Here is a 19,561-nt window from a genome sequence, read left to right on the forward strand (position 1 = left end):
AGTCCATAACATATTAACCAGTCTATAACATATTAACCAGTCTATAACATATTAACCAGTCTATAACATATTAACCAGTCCATAACATATTAACCAGTCTATAACATATTAACCAGTCTATAACATATTAACCAGTCTACAACATATTAACCCGTCTATAACATATTAACCCGTCTATAACATATTAACCAGTCTACAACATATTAACCAGTCTACAACATATTAACCAGTCTACAACATATTAACCAGTCTACAACATATTAACCAGTCTACAACATATTAACCAGTCTATAACATATTAACCAGTCTATAACATATTAACCAGTCTACAACATATTAACCAGTCTATAACATATTAACCAGTCTATAACATATTAACCAGTCTATAACATATTAACCAGTCTACAACATATTAACCAGTCTATAACATATTAACCAGTGTAACATATTAACCAGTCTATAACATATTAACCAGTCTACAACATATTAACCAGTCTACAACATATTAACCAGTGTAACATATTAACCAGTCTATAACATATTAACCCCTTCGACAACATATTAACCCGTCTACAACATATTAACCAGTCTACAACATAGTAACCAGTCTATAAGATATTAACCAGTCTATAACATATTAACCAGTCTATAACATATTAACCAGTCTATAACATATTAACCAGTCTATAACCAGTCTATAACATATTAACCCGTCTACAACATATTAACCAGTCTATAACATATTAACCAGTCTATAACATATTAACCAGTCTATAACATATTAACCAGTCGACAACATATTAACCAGTCTAAAACATATTAACCAGTCTAAAACATATTAACCAGTCTATAACATATTAACCAGTCTATAACATATTAACCAGTCTATAACATATTAACCAGTCTATAACATATTTACCAGTCTATAACCAGTCTATAACATATTAACCGGTCTATAACATATTAACCAGTCTATAACATATTAACCAGTCCATAACATATTAACCAGTCTATAACATATAAACCAGTCTATAACATATTAACCAGTCTATAACATATTAACCAGTCTATAACATATTAACCAGTCCATAACATATTAACCAGTCTATAACATATTAACCAGTCTATAACATATTAACCAGTCTATAACATATTTACCAGTCTATAACCAGTCTATAACATATTAACCGGTCTATAACATATTAACCAGTCTATAACATATTAACCGGTCTATAACATATTAACCAGTCTATAACATATTAACCGGTCTATAACATATTAACCGGTCTATAACATATTAACCAGTCCATAACATATTAACCAGTCTATAACATATTAACCAGTCTATAACATATTAACCGGTCTATAACATATTAACCAGTCCATAACATATTAACCAGTCTATAACATATTAACCAGTCTATAACATATTAACCAGTCTAATTGAATGAGAACACACTGAATGTGACATATGAGGTCAACTTCATAGAGGTGGTTTTCATCGTGCCAACGCACGCACGCACGCACGCACGCACGCACGCACGCACGCACGCACGCACGCACGCACGCACGCACGCACGCACGCACGCACGCACGCACGCACGCACGCACGCACGCACACACACACACACACACACACACACACACACACACACACACACACACACACACACACACACACACACACACACACACAATTGTGGGTCAAAGTAGACTCTTAAGACTCTTGCCAGAAGGTAAGCTTCTCAGAATATATTCTAATGCATTAGGAGGCTCTTTGCTTCTCACACAAACACGAGAGCAAGCACAACACACTAATTAGATGTCTGTCTGTCTCTCTACTTTTATTAATCAAATCAAATGTTATTTGTCACATACACATGGTTAGCAGATGGTAATGCGAGTGTAGCGAAATGCTTGTGCTTCTAGTTCCGACAATGCAGTAATAACCAACGAGTAATCTAACCTAACAATTCCACAACAACACAAGTGTAAAGGGATAAAGAATATGTGCATAAAGATATATGAATGAGTGATGGTACAGAACGGCACAGGTAATATGTAGTAGTTGGTATAGAGTACAGTATATACATATGAGATGAGTAATGTAGGGTATGTAAACATAAAAGTGGCATTGTTTAAATTGGCTAGTGATACATGTACTACATAAAGATTTGCAAGATGCAATAAATGATATAGGGTACAGTATATACATATGAGATGAGTAATGTAGGGTATGTAAACATTATATTAAGTGGCATTGTTTAAAGTGGCTAGTGATACATTTTTTACATACATTTTTCCATTATTAAAGTGGCTGGAGTCAGTATGTTAGCAGCAGCCACTCAATGTAAGTGGAGCAGTTGCCGTACCAGGCGGTGATACAGCCCGACAGGATGCTTTTGATTGTGCATCTGTAAAAGTTTGTGAGTGCTTTTGGTGACAAGACAAATTTCTTCAGCCTCCTGAGGTTGAAGAGGCGCTGCTGCACCTTCTTCACCACGCTGTCTGTGTGGGTGGACCAATTCAGTTTGTCTGTGATGTGTACGCCGAGGAACTTAAAACCCTCTCCACTACTGTCCCATCGATGTGGATAGGGGGGTGCTCACTCTGCTGTTTCCTGAAGTCCACGATCATCATGTTGTGTTGACGTTGAGTGTGAGGTTATTTTCCTGACACCACACTCCGAGGGCCCTCACCTCCTCCCTGTAGGCCGTCTCGTTGTTGTTGGTAATCAAACCTACCACTGTAGTGTCGTCTGCAAACTTGATGATTGAGTCGTGGGTGAACAGGGAGTACAGGAGAGGGCTCAGAACGCACCCTTGTGGGGCCCCAATGTTGAGGGTCAGCGGGGTGGAGATGTTGTTACCTACCCTCACCACCTGGGGGTGGCCGTCAGGAAGTACAGTACCCAGTTGCACAGGGCGGGGTCGAGACCCAGGGTCTTGAGTTTGGAGGGTACTTTGGTGTTAAATGCTGAGCTGTCGTCGACGAACAGCATTCTCACATTAGGTATTCATCTTGTCCAGATGGGTTAGGGCAATGTGCAGTGTGATTGCGATTGCGTCGTCTGTGGACCTATTGGGGCGGTAAGCAAATTGGAGTGGGTCTAGGGTGTCAGGTAGGGTGGAGGTGATATGGTCCTTGACTAGTCTCTCAAAGCACTTCATGATGACGAAAGTGACTGCTACAGGGTTTTCTTCTTGTAATCCGTGATTGACTGTAGACCCTGCCACATACCTCTTGTGTCTGAGCCGTTGTGTTGCTCACCGAATCAGCGTATTCGTCAATGTTGTTGTTTGACACAGTGCGGAACATATCCCAATCCACGTGATCGAAGCAATCTTGAAGCGTGGAATCAGATTGGTCAGACCAGAGTTGAACAGACCTGAGGGAGGGAGCCTCCTGTTTTAGTCTCTGTCTATTTGCTGGGAGCAACCAAATGGAGTTGTGGTCAGCTTTTCCAAAAGGAGGGCGGGGGAGGGCCTTTTATGCGTCGCGGAAGTTAGAATAACAATGATCCAGGGTTTTACCATCCCTGGTAGCACAATCAATATGCTGATAGAATTTAGGGAGTCTTGTTTTCATATTAGCCTTGTTAAAATCCCCAGCTACAATGAATGCAGCCTCCGGATATGTGGTTTCCAGATTACATAGAGTAAAATAAAGTTTGTTCAGGGCCGTCGATATTGTCTGCTTGGGGGGGAATATTTGTGGCTGTGATTATAATCGAAGAGAATTCTCTTGGTAGATAATGCGGTCGACATTTGAGGAATTCTAAGTCAGGTGAACAGAAGGACTTACCTCCCCGCCCCTATTCTTAACAATAAATATATATATATATAATAAATATATGTCAATCATCAAAACAAACTGAGGAGGAATATTCTCAGCTCTGAGTCCTGCCACACACACACACACACACACACACACACACACACACACACACACACACACACGTCTTTTTATATAAAACACTTCACTCAGAACCACAATCACTGCTGCCACGGTAACCAAAGGTTAGCTCTGACAGAGATTGATGCATAGCCAGAGGCTGAGTCATAAATACTCAAATAGGATATTTTCACCCACCCCCCTTCCGTTGTGTGAGAGTGGAGTGTCTTTGAGTGATTTGTGGCGTTATTGAATAAAGCTCACATCAAACAAGCTGCTAATAGAATCCCGAAGGTCCTGAGAATGAATAACATCAGACAAAGGCTCATTCGAAAATGAAACATTTCTCCCATAACGGAACATCAAAATCACCTTCAGGCCATTTTCAAAAAAATATGTTTCATAATCATTTGAGAAACGACCTTGAACACAGACTCTCATTAACTTGTGGGAGGAAAGAGTTGTCTGAAGCTTTGTATCTACAGTAAAAGCCTGTGTTAACCAATCAAATGTATTTCAAAATCCATTTTTACATCAGCATGAACTGTTTCAGGAGCATTGAATCCTGTTCATTCTCTCTAAGTTGATATAGTCCAGTACCCCCAACACAGGTTTGTTGAAGCCCTGGCCAAACACACCTGATTCTCTAAGTTGATATAGTCCAGTACCCCCAACACAGGTTTGTTGAAGCCCTGGCCAAAAACACCTGATTCTCTAAGTTGATATAGTCCAGTACCCCCAAACACAGGTTTGTTGAAGCCCTGGCCAAACACACCTGATTCTCTAAGTTGATATAGTCCAGTACCCCCAACACAGGTTTGTTGAAGCCCTGGCCAAACACACCTGATTCAACTGACTGAGGGCTTGATGATTAGTTGAATCAGGTGTGTTGTTGGGGGTACTGGAGGACCTAGGTTGGGAACCACTGATGTAGCACAGCACTTACAGTTGCTGTAAGAGTGAGGGTTTTAAAACGTGTGAAATGGTGTGTGAGCTTATTTAAAACACTGACGTCAGATTACATGAAAATGGTGCTCAAAAGAAAAAGTCAGGGTGGAATATGATGATAAATTAAGTGAATCAGAGAGAAAGATGATAAATGAAGTGAATCAGAGAGTAAGATGATAAATAAAGTGAATCAGAGAGAAAGATGATAAATGAAGTGAATCAGAGAGTAAGATGATAAATAAAGTGAATCAGAGAGAAAGATGATAAATGAAGTGAATCAGAGAGTAAGATGATAAATAAAGTGAATCAGAGAGAAAGATGATAAATGAAGTGAATCAGAGAGTAAGATGATAAATAAAGTGAATCAGAGAGAAAGATGATAAATGAAGTGAATCAGAGAGAAAGATGATAAATAAAGTGAATCTGAGAGAAAGATGATAAATGAAGTGAATCTGAGAGAAAGATGATAAATGAAGTGAATCTGAGAGAAAGATGATAAATGAAGTGAATCAGAGAGAAAAATGATAAATAAAGTGAATCAGAGAGTAAGATGATAAATTAAGTGAATCAGAGAGAAAGATGATAAATAAAGTGAATCAGAGAGAAAGATGATAAATTAAGTGAATCAGAGAGTAAGAGGGGGAGAGAAAAGAGAGAGGGGGTAAGATTTGGCATAACACCAGTGAGGAGGGCAACTGGGGAAATGAAGAACCTAATTGAGCGTGACAGAGAAAAGGAGGGGGTGGCTGTCTGTGTGAGAGGCAGGAAGGTGTGTGTGTGTCTGTGTGAGGAGGGGGTAACGTAAATGCCTATAATAATATGGATTATAGGCATTATAATAATATGGATAATACTGTAGATTCAATAGGGGTACACCCAAAATGAAGGGTCTGTGTGTCTGTCTCTGTGTGTGTGTCTGTCTGTGAGGCCATATGGCTCTGTGCTGTTCATTATAACAGGACCCACAGCTGGATATGACAAACCTACGATGGGTGAACATGTTGAGCTCATTTCTACAACTCCTGAAGATTGAGTGAGTGGTGAGACAGAGAGAGGAAGGACAGGAGAAGAACCACAGCTGTCATCACTTTCAGTATGGCAGATAATAAGGCCATGAAATTAGCATATGATTGCTTCCTTCTTTATTTCTCTAATCATAATTAGCTGGTCTGAGACTCATCATTTTCTTTCTCACTCCCTCCGGTTCACGCGCTCTCTCTCTTTCACTCGCTCTCCCTCACCTCATCTGCTTCGTTCACTTTACCACTCTCTTTCCAGCACCCTTTCTCTCGCTTACCATAGCAATCACCCTTATTCAAGCCCACCCCTTCATCCCACTCTCCTCTAAAGCCTCCATCTCTCCCCTCCCATTCACCCCCTCTCTTCCCATCTCTCTATCTCTCTTCAGATGATTATATAGTACAGTCATACAGCAGAGAGAGCCATTTGTAAAGGGCTGGTAATGATCTTCTTTCTCACACCTTGCTAGCTCATCTAATATTCATAGATATAATTCTGCTAGCTGGCCTGAAAGGCAGGCAGTGTTTTCCACTAGCGCCGGCTGTCGGCAAAACAGCCGATACAGACTAATTTTCAAGCCAGGTACTTTTTTCCACTTAAATTAACTAGGCTACTTTTCAATTCGCTACAAAAAAAGAAATCCTTTAAAAAAGTATACAGAGCCCTCTCCCGCTAGAATGTGGTTGCAAGTCTAATTTCTTTACATGGAGAAAGAGAGCATGAATTTGCAGGTCCAATATAATGTCAATGAATTTCCACATACCATATAATGAACGGATTATACCATATAATCCACTCCGCCAATTGTTTTGTGGGACATTCTTGGATTTTCTTTCACATGCAGGTTCTGACATTAACGATGGCCCAGGGTCCATGTGTCGGGCCAGTGCATTTTTACATTCCAGTTCAACATTTACCTGCCCGTCAATCTATTCACTGAGCTTATTTATAAAAGGTGTTGAACTGACTGAATAAAGTCGATCTCATGTATCCTTCCAATTCATAAATCATACAAGTAGCTATATGTCCAGCGTAGAGGTCGACTTCAAGTTTTCATAACAATCGGAAATCTGTATTTTTGGACTCCGATATATATATATATATATATTTTTACAACTTTATTTAACGAGGCAAGTTAGTTAAGAACACTTTCTTATTTTTAATGATGGCCTTGTTCAGGGGCAGAACGACAGATTTTTTACCTTGTCAGCTCAGGGATTCAATCTTTCAACCTTGCGGTTAATTAGTCCAACGCTCTAACCACCTGCCTCATGAGGAGCCTGGCTGTTACGCGAATGCAGTAAGAAGCCAAGGTAAAGTTGCTAGCTAGCATTAAACCTATCTTATAAAATACAATCAATCAACCATAATCACTAGTTAACTACACATGGTTGATGACATTACTAGTTTATCTAGCGTGTCCTGCGTTGCATATAATCGATGTGGTGCGCATTCGCGAAAAAGGACTGTCGTTGCTCCAACGTGTAACTAACCATAAACATCACTGCCTTTCTTAAAATCAATACACAAGTATATATTTTTTAAACCTGCATATTTAGCTAAAAGAAAGGTTAGCAGGCAATATTAACCTGGTGAAAATGCAACAGTTTGAGCCGCCTGGCTCATTGCGAACTAATTTGCCAGAATTTTACGTAATTATGACATCATTTTGAAGGTTGTGCAATGTAACAGCAATATTTAGACTTAGGGATGCCACCCGTTAGATAAAATACGTAACGGTTCCGTATTTCACTGAAAGAATAAACGTTTTGTTTTCGAAATGATAGTTTCCGGATTCGACCATATTAATGACCTAAGGCTCATATTTCTGTGTGTTATTATGTTATAATTAAGTCTATGATTTGATAGAGCAGTCTGACTGAGCGATGGTAGGCAGAAGCAGGCTCATAAGCATTCATTCAAACAGCACTTTCGTGCGTTTTGCCAGCAGCTCTTCGCAATGCTTCAAGCACTGCGCTGTTTATGACTTCAAGCCTATCAACTCCCGAGATTAGGCTGGTGTAACCGATGTGAAATGGCTAGCTAGTTAGTGGGGTGCTCGCTAATAGCGTTTCAAACGTCACTCACTCTGAGACTTGGAGTAGTTGTTCCCCTTGCTCTGCATGGCTAACGCTGCTTCGAGGGTTGTCGATGTGTTCCTGGTTCGAGCCCAGGTAGCAGCGAGGAGAGGGATGCTATACTGTTACACTGGCAATACTAAAGTGCCTATAAGAACATCCAATAGTCAAAGGTATATGAAATACAAATTGTATAGAGAGAAATAGTCCTATAATTCCTATAATAACTACAACCTAAAACTTCTTACCTGGGAATATTGAAGACTCATGCTAAAAGGAACCACCAGCTTTCTTACATGGCACATACTGCACTTTTACTTTCTTCTCCAACACTTTGTTTTTGCATTATTTAAACCAAATTGAACATGTTTCATTATTTATTTGAGGCTAAATTAATTTTATTGGTGTATTATATTAAGTTAAAATAAGTGTTCATTCAATATTGTTGTAATTGTCATTATTACAAATACATTTTTTAAAAACGGCTGATTAATTGGTATCGGCTTTTATTGGGGTCCTCCAATAATCGGTATCGGCGTTGAAAAATCATAATCGGTCGACCTCTAGTCCAGTGAATCGCATCGGGACAAGTAAACAAAAGATCTGGTTTCTATTTTCAATATGAAGTCCATCAGGACTTGCCAGACACGTTAAAGTGAGTGACTCATCAGTAGCTTACCGAATTGCATTGGTAAGAGAGCTTTCATTTGGCTCCCTAATTTGCAAACTGTTAGATAAATGATGAAAACATTCGATGAAGATGGTGAATCCTCCTCACAGCAGGAACAATAGGTAGGCTAGTGGAGAGATTGCCTCACTGGTCCAAAATAGGATAAAAGAAAACAGATTGAATCGTTTTAAAAGCTAACGATACCTATATGGTATTTTCAAAGATATTGATATACAGTACCAATCAAATGTTTGGACGCCAGGGTTTTTCTTTATTTTTTACATTGTAGAATAACAGTGAAGACATCAAAACTATGAAATAACACATATGGAATCATGTAGTAACCAAAAAAAGTGTTAAACAAATCAAAATATATTTTATATTTGAGATTCTTCAAATTTGTGTTGATGACAGCTTTGCACACTCTTGGCATTCTCTCAACCAGTGTCATGAGGTAGTCACCTGGAATGCATTTCAATTAACAGGTGTGCCTTGTTAAAAGATAATTTGTGGAATTTCTTTCCTTCTTAATGTGTTTAAGCATATCAGTTGTATTGTGACAAGGTAGGGGTGGTATACAGAAGATAGGCCTATTTGGTAAAAGACCAAGTCGATATTATGTCAAGAACAGCTCAAGTAAGCAAAGAGAAACAACAGTTCATCATTACTTTAAGACACGAAGGTCAGTCAATCCGGAAAATGTATTCAAGTGCAGTTGCAAATACCATCAAGTGCTATGATGAAACTGGCTCTCATGAGGACCGCCACAGGGAAGGAAGACCCAGAGTGACCTCTGCTGCTGATGATATGTTCATTAGAGTTAACAGCCTCAGAAATTGCAGCCCAAATAAATGCTTCACAGAGTTTAAGTAACAGACACATCTCAACATCAACTGTTCAGCGGAGACTGCGTGAATAGGCATTCATGGTCAAATTGCTGCAAAGAAACCACGACTAAAGGGCACTAATGAGAAGAAGAGACTTGCTTGGGCCAAAAAACAAAAGCAACGGACATTAGACCGGTGGAAAGTCCAAATTTGAGATTTTTGGTTCCAACCGCTGTGTCTTTGTGAGACGCAGAGTAGGTGAACGGATGATCTCTGCATGTGTGGTTCCCACTGTGAAGCATGGAGGAGGAGGTGTGATGGTGCTTTGCTGGTGACACTGTCAGTGATTTATTTTGGATGCAAGGCACACTTAACCAGCATTTGTTTTTCAACAGGACAATGACCCAACACACCAGGCTGTGTAAGGGCTATTTGACCAATTAGGAAAGTGATGGAGTGCTGCATCAGATGACCTGGCCTCCACAATCACCCGACCTCAACCCAATTGAGATGGTTTGGGATGAGTTGGACCACAGAGAATCTCAAATATAAAATATATTTTGATTTGTTTAACACTTTTTGGTTACTATATGATTCCATATGTGTTATTTCATAGTTTTGATGTCTTCACTATTATTCTACGAGGTAGAAAATAGTAAAAATAAAGAAAAGCCCTTGAATGAGTAGGTGTCCAAACGTTTGACTGGTACTGTATATGCTAACTATATCAAAGATATTGATGAAGGTCTACTGATTAAATCAAAGTGTTGACAATGGAGTAATCAACTGCTGCTTTCTGCGTAGCAAAGCCCATGTTAAACACTGGCGTCATTCTTCTATCACATCTGTATTGCAGAAAGCTGAGAAAATGCCTCTTAAAAGGAAGCTTGAAGCCTGTGGATGTCAGCAGTTGTATATGATATTGTACAACAGCTGCTGTTGTACTATCCCCCCAGCCCAGGTGAGCCTGTCTGGCTACTCCACGTGCTTGGGGAAAACACTGAGGCAGGCCAATACTGAGTACATTCAGAGAGAGATACAGCCTACCTAGGGCTGTAACCATACCAGTATCCAATACTGAGTACATTCAGAGAGAGATACAGCCTATCTAGGGCTGTGACCATGCCAGTATCCAATACTGAGTACATTCAGAGAGAGATACAGCCTATCTAGGTCTGTGACCATACCAGTATCCAATACTGAGTACATTCAGAGAGAGATACAGCCTATCTAGGGCTGTGACCATACCAGTATCCAATACTGAGTACATTCAGAGAGAGACACAGCCTATCTAGGGCTGTGACCATGCCAGTATCCAATACTGAGTACATTCAGAGAGAGATACAGCCTATCTAGGTCTGTGACCATACCAGTATCCAATACTGAGTACATTCAGAGAGAGATACAGCCTATCTAGGTCTGTGACTATACCAGTATCCAAATATTTTTTCCATGGAAAAAATGAAAACACGAAGCAGACTAAATACTTTTGTCCTTTAAAAACCTGCTGTGTGTAAGATATTGTGTGCTCTAGTTTGTAAAATAAATAAATGTGATTCTGGATGACAACATAATGATGTTTGTTTTGTTCTGTGTTTTGTTTCCTTGCAATGATACTGAAGATGATCAAGATACTGGTATTGTCCCAGCCTACTATAGAATGTAGGAGTTGAGGGGCCAGGCCTCTCTCTGCGTCATATAGCAGTCTTAAAATCAAAACTCATGAAGTGTTTCTCTCATATAATACCAAAAGAGACACTTTCTGTTCTCCATTCATGAGGATAGAGTGAGATAGAAGGAGAGTGTGAGTTCTTCATCCACACAGAAGGATGGAAGGAGAGGAGAGGTTTAGACTGGCAGCAGCAGGTCATGTCAGGACAGAGTGGCATCAGCTGAGATGACACCAGAACTGGCCCCTCACAGAAGGCAGAGTCTGTGACAGACAGACACACTGACTGAGATAGATAACCTCTGGCAATGACCAAACACTGACAGACGCAAACAGAAAGAGACAGGAAAGGGAATTGTAGAACAGAGAGAGAGAGAGAGAAAGATAGAGGGAATGGGAGTGATGGGTAGAGACAGAGGAGCCTGAGGTAGGCTGGGTCGATAGAAAGGTGAGAGACGCCACAGTGAAGAGATCACTGTCGAATCAAATCACATTTTATTGGTCACATACATATATTTATCAGATGTTATTGCGGGTGTAGCGAAATGCTTGTGTTCCGAGCTCCAATCACTCACAAGCCACATGTCAATGACCTTTTTGACTATCAGTTAAATATAGGCCTTTAGGTTTAATACCTTTCTGTTTACTGCAGTTACACAGGCAGCCCTACTACCACCCAGTCAGACAGCCAGCCAGTCAGGTGAGTTCTGTCTGTGGTCTGCCGTGTACAGATAGGGAGGCTTGGGGTATAGGGTGGGCACTGGGCCGTATACTGGGTACATGATCGCTAAGAGTCTCTGGGTGTCCTGTCCTACCTGAGGCTGCGTGAGCGGGGGCGCATGGGCGAGTGTCGTTCATCCTCGTCTGTGATGCTCTCGGAGCTGAAGTGCTTGGTGAGGAAGTGCAGCTCGTCCGCCGTGGGCTGGAAGGGCAGCTGGTGCAGCTTCTCCTGGGATGAACAGGATGACTGTGAGAAGCAGAGAGGGAGGGATTACAAGGGCAGAAGAGCCGGGCACTAGTAGCGGCTAACTGCTAAAAGGAGGGATTACAGCAGCAGAAGAGCCAAGTAGCGGCTTACTGCTGGAGGGAGGGATTACAAAACAATAGAGACAAGTAGCTAGTAGGGGCTTACTGCTGGAGGGAGGGATTACAAAAACAATAGAGCCAAGTAGCTAGTAGGGGCTTACTGCTGGAGGGAGGGATTACAAAAACAATAGAGACAAGTAGCTAGTAGGGGCTTACTGCTGGAGGGAGGGATTACAAAAACAATAGAGCCAAGTAGCTAGTAGGGGCTAATTGCAGGAGGGAGGGATTACAAAAACAAGAGCCAAGTAGCTAGTAGGGGCTTACTGCTGGAGGGAGGGATTACAAAACAATAGAGCAAAGTAGCTAGTAGGGGCTAACTGCAGGAGGGAGGGATTACAAAAACAATAGAGCCAAGTAGCTAGTAGGGGTTTACTGCTGGAGGGAGGGATTACAAAAACAATAGAGCCAAGTAGCTAGTAGGGTCTTACTGCTGGAGGGAGGGATTACAAAAACAATAGAGCCAAGTAGCTAGTAGGGGCTTACTACTGGAGGGAGGGATTACAAAAACAATAGAGCCAAGTAGCTAGTAGGGGCTTACTGCTGGAGGGAGGGATTACAAAAACAATAGAGCCAAGTAGCTAGTAGGGGCTTACTACTGGAGGGGGAATAACAAAAACAATAGAGCCAAGTAGCTAGTAGGGGCTAACTGCTGGAGGGAGGGATTACAAAAACAATAGAGCCAAGTAGCTAGTAGAGGCTAACTGCTGGAGGGAGGGATTACAAAAACAATAGAGCCAAGTAGCTAGTAGGGGCTAACTGCTGGAGGGAGGGATTACAAAAACAATAGAGCCAAGTAGCTAGTAGGGGCTAACTGCTAGAGGGGGGGATTACAAAAACAATAGAGCCAAGTAGCTAGTAGGGGCTTACTGCTAGAGGGGGGGATTACAAAAACAATAGAGCCAAGTAGCTAGTAGGGGCTAACTGCTAGAGGGGGGGATTACAAAAACAATAGAGCCAAGTAGCTAGTAGGGGCTAACTGCTAGAGGGGGATTACAAAAACAATAGAGCCAAGTAGCTAGTAGGGGCTAACTGCTGGAGGGAGGGATTACAAAAACAATAGAGCCAAGTAGCTAGTCGGGGCTAACTGCTAGAGGGGGGATTACAAAAACAATAGAGCCAAGTAGCTAGTAGGGGCTAACTGCTGGAGGGAGGGATTACAAAAACAATAGAGCCAAGTAGCTAGTAGGGGTTTACTGCTGGAGGGAGGGATTACAAAATAATAGAGCCAAGTAGCTAGTAGGGGCTTACTGCTGGAGGGAGGGATTACAAAAACAATAGAGCCAAGTAGCTAGTAGGGGCTAACTGCTGGAGGGAGGGATTACAAAATAATAGAGCCAAGTAGCTAGTAGGGGCTTACTGCTGGAGGGAGGGATTACAAAAACAATAGAGCCAAGTAGCTAGTAGGGGTTTACTGCTGGAGGGAGGATTACAAAAACAATAGAGTCAAGTAGCTAGAGTAGGGGCTTACTGCTGGAGGGGGGATTTCAAGCGCAGAAGAGCCAAGTAGCTAGTAACGGGTAACTACTAAAGGGAGGGATTACAGGAGTAGAAGAGCCGAGCAGCTAGTAGCGGCTAACTGCTGGAGAGAGGGATTACAGGAGCAGGAGAGTCAAGTAGCTACTCGTGGCTAAATGCTGGAAGGAGGATTACAGGAGCAGAAGAGCCAAGTAACTAGTAGTAGCTAACTGCTAAGGGAGGGATTACAGGAGCAGAAGAGCTGAGTAGCTAGTAGCGGCTAACTGCTGGAGGGTGGGATTAAAAGGGGAAAAGAGCCGGGTAGCTAGTAGCCCAGCGGCTAACTGCTACTGTGAATGTTAACTCCTGGCTAAGGTAGTGTCTTCTGCTCTCTACTGGGCCGTTGTGAATGAACAAACTTTGGAGAATTTTAAATGGGGATGATTGTCTGTTAAACATTTAGACTGTACATTAGGGGTTACGGAGGTATTGTTGCTCCATTGAGTAAGATAAAAAATATTCAGAGCTAATTTAACCTGAATCCATAATGAGGTTATATGAGCACAACAACTTCATCTCTTCTGAGCTGGTGAGTAAGCAGGAAGCCTTCAGGCTTTTCATCAACATGAGGAAGAGGCTGTATGTGCCAGACATCAGTCAGACTAACAATATGAGTAACGGTCAGACCAACTGTCAGACTAACGGTCAGACTAACGGTCAGACTAACGGTCAGACTAACGGTGAGACTAACGGTGAGACTAACAGTCAGACTAACGGTCAGACTAACGGTGAGACTAACGGTGAGACTAACGGTGAGACTAACGGTGAGACTAACAGTCAGACTAACGGTGAGACTAACAGTCAGACTAACGGTGAGACTAACAGTCAGACTAACGGTGAGACTAACAGTCAGACTAACGGTGAGACTAACAGTCACTAACGGTGAGACTAACAGTCACTAACGGTGAGACTAACAGTCAGACTAACGGTGAGACTAACAGTCAGACTAATGGTGAGACTAACAGTGAGACGAACAATCAGACTAACGGTCAGACTAACGGTGAGACTAACAGTCAGACTAACGGTGAGACTAACAGTCAGACTAACGGTCAGACTAACAGTCAGACTAACAGTCAGACTAACGGTGAAACTAACAGTCAGACTAACGGTGAGACTAACAGTCAGACTAACGGTGAGACTAACGGTGAGACTAACAGTCAGACTAACGGTGAGACTAACAGTCAGACTAACAGTCAGACTAATGGTGAGACTAACAGTCAGACTAACGGTGAGACTAACAGTCAGACTAACGGTCAGACTAACAGCGAGACTAACGGTCAGACTAACAGCGAGACTAACAATCAGACTAACAGTCAGACTAACGGTGAGACGAACGGTGAGACTAACAGTCAGACTAACGGTGAGACTAACGGTGAGACTAACAGTCAGACTAACAGCGAGACCAACAGTCAGACTAACAGTCAGATTAACGGTCAGATTAACGGTGAGACGAACAGTCAGACTAACGGTGAGACGAACAGTCAGACTAACGGTGAGACGAACGGTGAGACTAACAGTCAGACTAACAGTGAGACTAACAGTGAGACTAATGGTCAGATTAACGGTCAGATTAAAGGTGAGACTAACGGTGAGACTGGGCTGGGCTGCACCAGAGGGAAGAGATGTACTGTACTAGGAGGGGTGTGAGATACACACACAAAAACATTATGTAAACACACACACAAACTCACTGAGACGGTGGAGCTGGGTGTGTTAGTGCCATATCCAGAGGAGGGAAGTGAGGCAAGAGACCAGCGTCTGCCATCCGTCCTAAGAAAGAAAGAGAGAGAAACACAGAGAGGATGGCAGGGGTTAATGTCAGTTCCTGGGATTACTATGAAAGGCTTGATGGAGCCATGGTACCCAGCTCGATGTCCGGGACAACTCACACTGAAAATTCCAATCAAATCTAAGTTTATTGGTTACGGACACAGATTTGCAAGCGTTATAGCAGGTGCAGTGAAATGCTTGTGTTACTAGCTCCAACAGTACAGTAGAATGTCTTGTGTTACTAGCTCCAACAGTACAGTAGAATGTCTTGTGTTACTAGCTCCAACAGTAGAATGTATTGTGTTACTAGCTCCAACAGTACAGTAGAATGTATTGTGTTACTAGCTCCAACAGTACAGTATAATGTATTGTGTTATTAGCTCCAACAGTACAGTAGAATGTATTGTGTTACTAGCTCCAGCAGTACAGTATAATGTGTTGTGTTACTAGCTCCAACAGTACAGTAGAATGTCTTGTGTTACTAGCTCCAACAGTAGAATGTATTGTGTTACTAGCTCCAACAGTACAGTAGAATGTATTGTTTTACTAGCTCCAACAGTACAGTATAATGTATTGTTTTACTAGCTCCAACAGTACAGTAGAATGTCTTGTGTTACTAGCTCCAACAGTACAGTATAATGTATTGTTTTACTAGCTCCAGCAGTACAGTATAATGTGTTGTGTTACTAGCTCCAACAGTACAGTAGAATGTCTTGTGTTACTAGCTCCAACAGTAGAATGTATTGTGTTACTAGCTCCAACAGTACAGTAGAATGTATTGTTTTACTAGCTCCAACAGTACAGTATAATGTATTGTTTTACTAGCTCCAACAGTACAGTAGAATGTCTTGTGTTACTAGCTCCAACAGTACAGTATAATGTATTGTTTTACTAGCTCCAACAGTACAGTAGAATGTATTGTGTTACTAGCTCCAACAGTACAGTAGAATGTATTGTTTTACTAGCTCCAACAGTACAGTATAATGTATTGTGTTACTAGCTCCAACAGTACAGTAGAATGTATTGTTTTACTAGCTCCAACAGTACAGTAGAATGTCTTGTGTTACTAGCTCCAACAGTACAGTAGAATGTCTTGTGTTACAAGCTCCAACAGTACAGTAGAATGTATTGTGTTACTAGCTCCAGCAGTACAGTATAATGTGTTGTGTTACTAGCTCCAACAGTACAGTAGAATGTCTTGTGTTACTAGCTCCAACAGTAGAATGTATTGTGTTACTAGCTCCAACAGTACAGTAGAATGTATTGTTTTACTAGCTCCAACAGTACAGTATAATGTATTGTTTTACTAGCTCCAACAGTACAGTAGAATGTCTTGTGTTACTAGCTCCAACAGTACAGTATAATGTATTGTTTTACTAGCTCCAACAGTACAGTAGAATGTATTGTGTTACTAGCTCCAACAGTACAGTAGAATGTATTGTTTTACTAGCTCCAACAGTACAGTATAATGTATTGTGTTACTAGCTCCAACAGTACAGTAGAATGTATTGTTTTACTAGCTCCAACAGTACAGTAGAATGTCTTGTGTTACTAGCTCCAACAGTACAGTAGAATGTTTTGTGTTACTAGCTCCAACAGTACAGTAGAATGTCTTGTGTTACTAGCTCCAACAGTACAGTAGAATGTATTGTGTTACTAGCTCCAACAGTACAGTAGAATGTATTGTGTTACTAGCTCCAACAGTACAGTAGAATGTCTTGTGTTACTAGCTCCAACAGGCCAGTAGAATGTATTGCGTTACTAACTCCAACAGTACAGTAGAATGTATTGTGTTACTAGCTCCAACAGTACAGTAGAATGTATTGTGTTACTAGCTCCAACAGTACAGTAGAATGTATTGTGTTACTAGCTCCAACAGTACAGTAGAATGTCTTGTGTTACTAGCTCCAACAGGCCAGTAGAATGTCTTGTGTTACTAGCTCCAACAGTACAGTAGAATGTATTGTTACTCGCTCCAACAGTACAGTAGAATGTATTGTGTTACTAGCTCCAACAGTACAGTAGAATGTCTTGTGTTACTAGCTCCAACAGTACAGTAGAATGTATTGTGTTACTAGCTCCAACAGTACAGTAGAATGTATTGTGTTACTAGCTCCAACAGTACAGTAGAATGTCTTGTGTTACTAGCTCCAACAGTACAGTATTGTTACTAGCTCCAACAGTACAGTAGAATGTATTGTGTTACTAGCTCCAACAGTACAGTAGAATGTATTGTGTTACTAGCTCCAACAGTACAGTAGAATGTCTTGTGTTACTAGCTCCAACAGTACAGTAGAATGTATTGTGTTACTAGCTCCAACAGTACAGTAGAATGTCTTGTGTTACTAGCTCCAACAGTACAGTAGAATGTATTGTGTTACTAGCTCCAACAGTACAGTAGAATGTATTGCGTTACTAGCTCCAACAGTACAGTAGAATGTCTTGCGTTACTAGCTCCAACAGTACAGTAGAATGTATTGCGTTACTAGCTCCAACAGTACAGTATAATGTCTTGCGTTACTAGCTCCAACAGTACAGTAGAATGTCTTGCGTTACTAGCTCCAACAGTACAGTAGAATGTAGTGTGTTACTAGCTCCAGCAGTACAGTAGAATGTAGTGTGTTACTAGCTCCAACAGTACAGTAGAATGTCTTGCGTTACTAGCTCCAACAGTACAGTAGAATGTAGTGTGTTACTAGCTCCAACAGTACAGTAGAATGTCTTGCGTTACTAGCTCCAACAGTACAGTAGAATGTATTGTGTTACTAGCTCCAACAGTACAGTAGAATGTCTTGCGTTACTAGCTCCAACAGTACAGTAGAATGTATTGTGTTACTAGCTCCAACAGTACAGTAGAATGTCTTGCGTTACTAGCTCCAACAGTACAGTAGAATGTAGTGTGTTACTAGCTCCAACAGTACAGTAGAATGTCTTGCGTTACTAGCTCCAACAGTACAGTAGAATGTAGTGTGTTACTAGCTCCAGCAGTACAGTAGAATGTAGTGTGTTACTAGCTCCAGCAGTACAGTAGAATGTAGTGTGTTACTAGCTCCAACAGTACAGTAGAATGTATTGCGTTACTAGCTCCAACAGTACAGTAGAATGTATTGCGTTACTAGCTCCAACAGTACAGTAGAATGTAGTGTGTTACTAGCTCCAACAGTACAGTAGAATGTATTGCGTTACTAGCTCCAACAGTACAGTAGAATGTAGTGTGTTACTAGCTCCAGCAGTACAGTAGAATGTAGTGTGTTACTTGCTCCAGCAGTACAGTAGAATGTATTGTGTTACTAGCTCCAACAGGCCAGTAGAATGTATTGTGTTACTAGCTCCAACAGGCCAGTAGAATGTGTGTTACTAGCTCCAACAGTACAGCAGAATGTCTTGCGTTACTAGCTCCAACAGTACAGTAGAATGTAGTGTGTTACTAGCTCCAGCAGTACAGTAGAATGTAGTGTGTTACTAGCTCCAGCAGTACAGTAGAATGTATTGTGTTACTAGCTCCAACAGGCCAGTAGAATGTATTGTGTTACTAGCTCCAACAGGCCAGTAGAATGTATTGTGTAGGCAAGAAATCAGGAAATAACAACCCACAGTAGATACATTACAGTGAGCATGTGTCAGAATCCACAATATAAATACGTGGTGTGTTGAGACGGCATATCATTTGGACAGAAAATAGTATGTTCAGTAGTAGGTATATTTGGATGAGCTATGTGGAGAATACAATTTATACAAAGTCTGCAAACACATGCAAGCAAACACACACACAAACACAGCCAAGACCACAACATGGAGATGAATATGAGATGAAATGAAGCTGTTTTGCATCACAGTCCTAGTTATAGGGTAGTTTCATGCAGGCTTGGGATGACCATACTTCTTTAGGGACTAGTAAATGTCTAGGGCATCACAAATCCACGGATACGTTCACTGTAAAAACAGCAACACAAAAGGACTGCTCTGCTCAACAAGACGTGGAGCCTTTTCAGGGCCCGTATCCACAAAGCATCTCAGAGGAGTGCTGCTCTAGGATCAGTTTAGCCTTTTAGATCATAATGAATACGATTATATGGATAGATCC

General features: G+C 41.2%; 1 protein-coding gene across 9 annotated transcripts in view; it reads right to left on the minus strand.

The window, feature by feature from the left end:
- mast2 (microtubule associated serine/threonine kinase 2) overlaps positions 1–19,561 on the minus strand; it is a 333,467-nt gene that overhangs the window by 24,457 nt on the left and 289,449 nt on the right. For all 9 annotated transcript variants that reach the window (XM_052463462.1, XM_052463428.1, XM_052463449.1 and 6 more), the window contains 2 exons: positions 15,399–15,477; positions 11,922–12,073 (listed from right to left, as the gene is read on the minus strand). In XM_052463462.1, coding sequence (XP_052319422.1) covers positions 11,922–12,073; positions 15,399–15,477 — 231 coding nt within the window. The remainder of the gene's footprint in view (positions 1–11,921; positions 12,074–15,398; positions 15,478–19,561) is intronic.

Source organism: Oncorhynchus keta, chromosome 1, assembly GCF_023373465.1.
Source record: "Oncorhynchus keta strain PuntledgeMale-10-30-2019 chromosome 1, Oket_V2, whole genome shotgun sequence".
NCBI classification, from domain to species: Eukaryota; Metazoa; Chordata; class Actinopteri; order Salmoniformes; family Salmonidae; genus Oncorhynchus; species Oncorhynchus keta.